Source organism: Pagrus pagrus (genome assembly GCF_965226575.1).
Source record: "Pagrus pagrus genome assembly, chromosome: 10".
NCBI lineage: Eukaryota > Metazoa > Chordata > Actinopteri > Spariformes > Sparidae > Pagrus > Pagrus pagrus.
Window position 1 is genome coordinate 31,831,813 of NC_140194.1, and position 9,645 is coordinate 31,841,457.

General features: G+C 41.6%; 1 protein-coding gene across 1 annotated transcript; it reads left to right on the forward strand.

Annotated features, from left to right (window-relative positions):
• Positions 1-6,231: 6,231 nt before the first annotated feature.
• On the forward strand, positions 6,232-8,645 carry il17c (interleukin 17c). Its single transcript, XM_084364599.1, has 3 exons — positions 6,232-6,360; positions 6,479-6,714; positions 8,198-8,645. Exons 1-3 carry the CDS (start codon positions 6,346-6,348, stop codon positions 8,463-8,465), a joined length of 519 nt encoding a protein of 172 aa, XP_084220725.1. The 5' UTR covers positions 6,232-6,345; the 3' UTR covers positions 8,466-8,645.
• The last annotated feature ends 1,000 nt before the right edge of the window (positions 8,646-9,645 follow it).

Genomic DNA, 9,645 nt, shown 5'->3' on the forward strand with positions numbered 1-9,645 from the left:
CAATGGAGGAAAGGGCAGTAAAAGAATCTGAGAATATGTGAAAAAGATAGATCTGAAACTGAAAGAGACTGTCCTCCCAGGGAAAGGAAAGCATCTGCCCTTCAGCACATGCCCCATATTACATATCTTTTCATGTTTAAGTGACAAAGGGCCTGTGTTTGGCCATCACAAGCAAAGGGGGAAGTACTGTGACAAAATTATACAGCCAAAGTCCACAGGAGGAAGTTGAGGTGTTTGGTGTGACACAGATGTGGGCTTCCTGTTTCATACCTGCAGACAATGTTGTTTTCAACCATGGCCATAATCCTAATCTCCCAGTTACAATAAAAACATTTACAAAAACAAGTGATAAGGCCATTAATCCTCTAAAGCTGTCTGAGGAGCTAAAAGATAAAATGGGAAATTTGTTCATTGTGAAAATAATCCTGTACAGATATATTCTAATTATCTGTAAATCTAGCTCAGTAGTAAAAGCAACAAGAGTTTCTGCAATAGACTCTTTTAGTTATTTTATACCTGGTCAAACCATAAAAGGATGATTAATATTGAGATAACTGAGAATGTCATAGCAAGGAACATGGAGGCAGTTGATATTAACTCTGCTCTGGGTTTAACACAGCACAGTATCGCCAAGAACTGTGTTCACATCCAATGGCAGCGTTCAGTACCAGTGCAGGAAGTATTGTGGCCTTAATGTAGCAAGGTTACATTAAAATATGTGGATGGGTGTGTAGCAAAACTGACTTTCATGCTGGAGACTGGAGTTGGTGTCCTGTCACAGGTCTGACATCTATGACCACCTCGTTCTGTTTTAGTTGCCCTGACCACACAGTACCATATTTTATCACCTCCGCCAAGGACGTAATATTTGCATACATGTCTGTTGGATTACACAAAAATGACTGAACAGACTTCCACAGAAACTTGGATGGTTCTCAGCTCAGAAAATACCCCATCAACTTTTAGTGTCGAGCCAAATAAAGGGACAGATCCTGGAATTTTTTGTCACTATCTCACATTTTTTACCATTTTTGTTCATTTCTCAGGGAATAATACATGGATCTTAATGTGGCTGGTATTTATGTGTGAGTACAAAAGTGGACTGTGCCTATGCACTCTACTGAGTGCCAATTCGATTTCAGTCTCTAAAATTGCTTTGGCAAGCATGTTAGCAAACAACCTATTTCCTGCATTAGAAGTGAGATTGTGGGGGCCTTAAGCAGCTTCTTCAGCAACAGATTGCTACACTCACTGCAGCGCTACAACAGGTCCTTTGTTCAGACAGCGATCAGACCTTTCCATACGACACAACACACGTTGTTTCTGTCAAAATGTACCATTTTACAACATTAAAGCTTCTGTTTTGCACAATTTATCTCACGATATATATGCATTTCATTCATATTTACATCATACATACCATACTGTATTATACTCATAATATATATGTCATTACATTATATAATAATGTAATACATATGTACACTGACACAATATTCATAATTATTGTCATTTATATAAAGTAGGTATATATATATATATATATATATATATACACTCACCGGCCACTTTATTAGGTACACCTTGCTAGTACCGGGTTGGACCCCCTTTTGCCTTCAGAACTGCTTTAATCCTTCGTGGCATAGATTCAACAAGGTACTGGAAACATTCCTCAGAGAGTTTGGTCCATATTGACATGATAGCATCACGCAGTTGCTGCAGATTTGTCGGCTGCACATCCATGATGCGAATCTCCCGTTCCACCACATCCCAAAGGTGCTCTATTGGATTGAGATCTGGTGACTGTGGAGGCCATTTGAGTACAGTGAACTCATTGTCATGTTCATCAAACCAGTCTGAGATGATTCGCGCTTTATGACATGGCGCGTTATCCTGCTGGAAGTAGCCATCAGAAGATGGGTACACTGTGGTCATAAAGGGATGGACATGGTCAGCAACAATACTCAGGTAGGCTGTGGCGTTGACACGATGCTCAATTGGTACTAATGGGCCCAAAGTGTGCCAAGAAAATATCCCCCACACCATTACACCACCACCACCAGCCTGAACCGTTGATACAAGGCAGGATGGATCCATGCTCTCATGTTGTTGACGCCAAATTCTGACCCTACCATCCGAATGTCGCAGCAGAAATCGAGACTCATCAGACCAGGCAACGTTTTTCCAATCTTCTATTGTCCAATTTTGGTGAGCCTGTGCGAATTGTAGCCTCAGTTTCCTGTTCTTAGCTGACAGGAGTGGCACCCGGTGTGGTCTTCTGCTGCTGTAGCCCATCCGCCTCAAGGTTCGACGTGTTGTGCGTTCAGAGATGCTCTTCTGCATACCTCGGTTGTAACGAGTGGTTATTTGAGTTACTGTTGCCTTTCTATCAGCTCGAACCAGTCTGGCCATTCTCCTCTGACCTCTGGCATCAACAAGGCATTTGCGCCCACAGAACTGCCGCTCACTGGATATTTTCTCTTTTTCGGACCATTCTCTGTAAACCCTAGAGATGGTTGTGCGTGAAAATCCCAGTAGATCAGCAGTTTCTGAAATACTCAGACCAGCCCGTCTGGCACCAACAACCATGCCACGTTCAAAGTCACTTAAATCACCTTTCTTCCCCATTCTGATGCTCGGTTTGAACTGCAGCAGATCATCTTGACCATGTCTACATGCCTAAATGCATTGAGTTGCTGCCATGTGATTGGCTGATTAGAAATTTGCGTTAACGAGCAGTTGGACAGGTGTACCTAATAAAGTGGCCGGTGAGTGTATGTATGTATGTATATATATACACCGATCAGCCTCAACATTAAAACCACTGACAGGTGATGTGAATAACATTGATCATCTCATTACAATGCGATGAGGATCCACTATAAAACGCCCTGGTGCCAGACACCACAGGACACCCTCAGAGGTCTGAAGTCCATGTCTTGACAGGTCAGAGCTGTTTTGGCTGCACAAAGGGAACCTTCACAATGTTAGGCAGGTGGTCATAATGTTATGCCTGATCGGTATATATATATATATATATATATATATATATATGTATGTATGTATGTATATAATATATGAACCAGTTGAACAGTTATATGTCATGGTATACATTATATAAAAAAGTTTCTAGGTGCTGTATCGTAGGAAACTGGACTTGTTTCAGTTTGTTGAAGACGTTTCACCTCTCATCCAAGAGCTTCTTCAGTTCTAACTAACTGGAGGAGTTGGCTGGCTTTAAACTCTGCGTGGGAGTGTCCTTACAGAGTTGTTAAGGACATGTGAGCTCTGAGTTTCAGTGACTTTAGGGCCACTTGTGGGTCATTGACCCAACCAGCCTTCATGTGGGTTGTTTGGGCTAGGAGTGAGGAGTTGGCCCTCCTAAGGGCTTTAAGTTCTGTTTTGGTCTAGTAGGTTTACTGAGCTTTATATATCAAATGAAAAGTATAAAACTGGGTGCTCTATGGCCAAAACAATGAGCTGTAAGATGATAAAAAGCTCTGGGGAAATAATTGGAACTGCAGAGTTGGATGATAATTCTCTGTGGCTTCATCACTACTAGCAAAACCTTTCATATTATACATTGTCAGTTTTTCCATTATAAATATATCAGCTTTAATTCCTATTTCAGTTGCATATAAATTGACTGTTTCTGATCTCCACACCTGTTCTTCAGCCTCGCTGTTGTCCCTAATACACACAAGCACAGTTGTCACTGCTTGGGGGTATTGATACTGTACTGAAAAAATGCACTTTGGCCTTAATGTCTGGAAAGAAAAACTGATGTTGAATTTGTATTAAATCAAGTGGACCTGGAACCAGATAGTGTGAGTGAGCGAGAGAGAAAGTGTGTTGCTGTCACATAGGAGACAGTCAAACAATAATCATGTATCATTACAGCCGAAGTTATACAAAGACGACAATGAAGACTTTCTTAATCCTCAGCACCATTGAACTGGAGCCACAAAGGTTTGCTAATAATAGCTGCCACCTTATCTCTCCCACAGGACACTTGGCATTGTTACTGGGCCAGCAATACAAACCTCTGCTGGAAATTCTCCTGGCAAAGACACCAAGGAGGATCAATAATAACAAATCCTGCTATTTTGGGATCTCAGCCCCGGATATTTATAATGATGTATTCAAACATGTTGTGTTAGCGCATAAGAAGTGACGTAGTCTGACACAACCCCACCAAAAAGAGCCTTTATGTTCTTACTGAAATGTGAGCCTTAAAAAGATCCAGAGGCTGCAGTCTTTTTGCTTTTTACTCAGATCTATTTCAATCCTCTCTTTAAGTTTATGTTTAGTTGTTTGTGTAATTTCATGTCTCATCCAAGAGGCTTCTTCAGTTCTAACGTTAGAACATTAGAATTACCATGACCTGGATGACTGAGAACCTTCGACAACATTCTGAATGAATGGATGAATAAATGCTAAAAAAGACAAACAAACTGTTGCACTGTTTATTGTATCTGAGTGAAGCATCTAAACAAATGTATAAATAAAGTTTTTAGAGTTTAGTAGCATCTAGTGGTGAGTTTGCACATCGCAACCAACTGAACCCTCTCATCTCACCCTCTCCTTCAGTGGCTGCTAAAAACAGAAAGTGCCTTCTCTAGAGCCAGTGTTTGGTTTGTCCGTTCTCCGGCCACTGTAGACCCATGGATTAAACTGATTCCAGGGATCAGAAAAATGCTGAATATCAGATCTCATAATCAGCCAGGCAGATAATCGCAACCCATATTATACAGTATACAGTCATGGACAAGAACACCATACCTACTGTCAGGCATGGTGCTGGTAGTATTATGCTGTGGGGCTGTTTTGCTGCCAGTGGATCTGCTGCTCTACAGAAAGTAAATGGAATAATGAAGAAGGAGGATTATCTCCAAATTCTTCAGGAAAACCTAAAATCATCAGCAGAAGATTGACTCTTGGGTGCAGCTGGGTGTTCCAACAGGACAATGATCCCAAACACACATCAAACGTGTTAAAGGAGTGGCTGAATCAGGCTACAATTGAGCTTTTGGAGTGGCCTTCACAAAGTCCTGACTTGAACCCCATCAGAACATATGGACTCTGCAGAAGAAATAAGTCTGTGCCAGGAAGCCGACAAACTTCACAGATTCTGTCAAGAGGAGTGGTTAAACATTCAGCCAGAGGACTGCCAGACGCTTGTGGATGGCTATCAAAAGCACCTAACTGAGGTGAAAATGGCTGAATATAACCAAATATTAGAATAACTGTGTATATTTTTGATCCAGTAGATTTGGTCACATTTTCAGAAGACCTATAATAAATTCATTATTGAAACAAACTCCATGAATGTTTTTGTGACAAAGTAGTTTGTGTTCCTCTCATTCCAACACAGAAAAATGAGAGCTGTAGAAATCATTGGAGCTGAAGACTGCCATGATATACATGTTCTTTACAAGTGCATGTAAACTTCTGACTGTGACTGTACATACATGTACTGTAATACTTTTACTTGTACTTGTGATACATAAGTACATTTAAAGTGGATCCTTGAAGACAGTCATTTTTAAATATGATATTGTTACTTTTACTCTAGTATGAGTTTTGGATACTTTTTACAACACTGCACACATGTTTGTACCACGACCCCTTACCCTAACAACTAAACGCCTAACCCCAACTCTAACCTAAACCTAAAACCAATTCTGAACCCTTAAACTGCTGTTTGAAGGTCTGTCTAAAAAATGTCCCCACTTTCCAAGAAGGTCCTCACTCTTAAGGTCTAAGGTCTCAAATTGTGTGTAAATAAAAATAATAAATAAATAAAGTAATGAAATAACAGTGATAGTCATCTTACACAGAATGTATATAGAACTAAATAGGCGAGCTATCTACAAACAGCACAGCTAATATAATATCATGATACTCTTCCACCAAAAAGAACGTGCCAGTGAAGGCAACCCAGGCTTTGAAAGCAGTCAGGCAGCTGTTCATGGTTATTGCCTCATGTTGGCTCAGAGGCCGATGGCACTGTGACTGTGATGACATCACACTGTTTATGTTTGACATAATGAATGTGTGTGCTCAGCGCCTACTCAGGTAGCCTGCGTGTGCTTGCGTGCGTGTGATGAAAGTTCCTGGTCTAAAGCATTCTTACAACACAGGAGTATCCCTCACACCTACACGTTGTGGGCAACTTTCACCCGGGAAAGAGGAAGTCGAGGAGCTAAATAGCGTTTCCATTTCCTCATGCTCCGGTTTTTCCCCAGGTGTACCGATAAATAGACGACCGAGCATGGAGGAGAGTCAAAGCACAGCTGATCCCCTCGTCAGCCGGTCAGTGAGGAAAGGAGACAGACGGACAGGATGGACATGAAGCAGGTGAGTGACACAGAGGACAGGACAGACGGGACGGGACAGACGGGACGGGACGGGGCGGTTGCTCCGACAGGCTGCGCTCTGCCTCCTCCATCACTGCTCTCTGTCTGCCCCTCCACAGATTCTCATCTTCGGACTTTTACTCGTGCCCGTGTGGACGTGCAAGATGCACCGGTGCTATGAGGACCACGAGCTGAGTGAGGCCGTGGATAGGAAGCTGAGGAGCCATTACCCGCAGCCTCCGGACCCGTCACCCGCGGCGGCACGTGACTCGCCCGCCGCCTGCCCCGTGGCGCTGTACCAGCAGGAGTCCCCGCAGCAGCTGAGCGGCCGGTCCCTGTCCCCCTGGAGATACATGTGAGTACAGCAACTGCACAGTCTGAATCGTATGAATGGAGTGAGCGTATCTGAAGGCTTAAAACGCGTCAGTCCATCTCTTCATATGACCCTACACCTGTTCAAAGCACAGGATACACAGATCCAAAGCGACTGATAACATGTAAATACTGAGCCCGGGGACCTTTTAGTTCGGATGTGGTCCCCCTCTGTTAACTCGGCACGTTTGGATGACCTTCCACTTCGGACTGGATTTCACGAGAGGACCCTGTCTAAGACCGACATGGGAAAGACTATCACAGATGTGTGAGACCGTCGATATGTTTTAGATTTAGATCATTTCATTTTTATTGTCACAGTTGAGATGATATCTGGTTAATCTGCTGTTATGGACAATCATTAAAAACTCTATTAAATCCGAAATGTGTCAATGATGCCAAATATGTCAGGTTGAAATTATTCATCCTGAGTGTTTGCAAATGATGGGCTGGTGTAGCCATAAACACCCGGCGTCACTCAGCATCATTAAACTAATATTAAATCAATAATATCATCACAGTCCTGAAATGCCGCAGTTGCGTGAATGCGTCAGACGTTTCTGCTTCATATTAATCATTAGTGTGGTTCAGCTGCCGTTCACCTGGCACCTGGCTCTGCGCGCTGGTGACGCGTTGGTGTGTGCCACACCCCGCTCGGAGAGGGAAGTCCCCCTGCAGCCGGTGAGCTCAGCCCTGTTGGCACAGAACCTGTGGCAGTGACGTGAATGACTTCTTAAAGTCAGATGTGCTATCTCTAATCTGTTGCAGTTCATTTAGTCCGCGATAGGGGAGGTGTTTTCATGATTACCGGAAGTCGTCCTAAGCTGTTAAAGTCCCAGTAATTATACAAAGTAGCTTTTGGGGTTCCTCAGTGAGAAAACCTCTTATTCAGCCTTAACACACTCCAACATGGACTCAGATCATGATGAAAAGTGCCCTTCAGTACTCGCAATATTGCCATGAGTCTTATAATGTGGTGTTGTTGAAGAGGAAGAAGAATGCTTGGAATAAAACAGTCATATCTCTGGTTACACTGTATGGATTTTGACAGTTTGTTTTAAACGGTCCCGAATGAGTCCAACAGTGTTATGGGGATGCAATGCTGTGCTGCTTTTAAAAACCAATTAATGCCATTGAGCACTTTATCAGATCACATGCAGCTTCTTCTGGAGCCACAAAAAGCTTCATACTACCTTTTCCATATAAGCAGTAGTACTCCCCAAGACCTTTAAATACACTTTAATGTGCAGGTTTGATGTGTGTTCAGCCAGACACGGTGCAGTTGTGAAAACCCTAAATCTCCACATTATAGTTAGATTTACCTAATATTTGTATCTATTTACTGGTGTAAAAAATAGAAGGATTTTGCATTTCCAGGAAAGCATCATTTTATTGGATATCACATCAGTCACATCCCCTCACTGTTTTTGATAAGCTGCTCACCTCGTCATCTTGTTCCTTTCCAGAACTGTAACAAAGGAGGATCACTTTCCTGCTACCTACGCCGAGGCTCAGTGCCTGTGTTCAGGATGCATCATCATCCAGGACAACCCAGGCCAAGACAAGAGACCGCTGCCAGTGGAGAGCTACGACTACAACTCAGTCCCCATAAAACAGACTAGGGTGTTTCTCAAGAAGGAGCTCTGCAGTGATGGGAAGAAGTACCATTTGAAGCCTGTTACTCTGGAAGTAGTTGTTGGCTGTACCTGTGCCAGAGTCAAGACCTCCTCCTAGAGGGGAATTATCCGACAACAGCATATCGTTGCGTTTGTTTTAAAATGCACCAAGTTCTCTGGAAATCTAACTCAGGGATGTTGAGTCCAACAGTATGACTGTTGGCCAACACCCCTGGAATTATTTATAAGGCTTCAAAAGTCAAAGTCACATCAACCTATTTTTATAGGCTTATTTATTGTCGCAATAATGACATCACAATTGATTAATCTATAATGTGTGTTAAATGTTTTCTCATTGTGTGTAGGTCTTTATGGGCCCTGTTTGCTGTTTAGTATGACTTGTTTACAGCTCTGCATACTGTAGCTAATGTAAATGGGTATTTCCTAAAATAATAGCTATTGTATAGTTTTGTAAATGAATAATTTAACTGCTAATAATATTTTAATAATGATCTATTTATTGATTTGTTTTACACATGAGTATCTTAAGGCTGTAGAATGCTCATGAGTGAAGACTTTATATTCATTGTGTTGGATATCTGGAAGGTTTGTCCCAGTGGGACTTTATAAGTCTGATAAAGACTGAAAAAAGCTCAGCTTCTTTGAAGCAAAATAAAGAAAAATGATGGATTTTAAAGAAAACAAATTCTCTGTGTGTTTCAGTATTCAAAGATAGAGGTCCAAGGATTCCAGGTTCACTGATGTCCGCGGGGTTTTGTAATTTGATAAAATCTGTTGAGCTTGGTAGGAAGCATGACTTTCTCTGTGGTGTTGGGACACAGTTGTCATCTATTCCTTTCAATATATTTATTCAGAATCTTTATGTTCCACGTATAGTTGTACAGTCCAGAAGCCTTGGTATGTAGTGTGAGTGTGTGTGGTCTGAAAATTATACAGAAATGAAACTGTTAAATTTTAGTATTTGACCATTAAATAAGGACATCAAAACACATACTGATAAGATAATGGATAACATAATAACTTTTTTCTGTTTTGGTTGTTGACCTGCACCAAAGATGCAAGAGTAGGTAACTAGGCAACATCATCCTATAAAATCTGTTTGTGTGTATTTTATTAGTGTTAAACCTAACATTCTTTGGTAAGAAAAAACTTACCCATAAGAAAAAACTTCCTATTAGCTATGATTTGACCCCCAATTATAAAAGTGTGTATATTTTTGTTATTGGTAAGACACGCTGTACACAACACTTACTAATTGCCAAAACTAATAACTGGTA

Bases quoted from the DNA above. Each gene is read 5' to 3' on its own strand.
- il17c (XM_084364599.1), top strand. The intron at 6,715-8,197 runs GTGAGTACAGCA...GTTCCTTTCCAG, and splicing joins CTGTCCCCCTGGAGATACAT to AACTGTAACAAAGGAGGATC.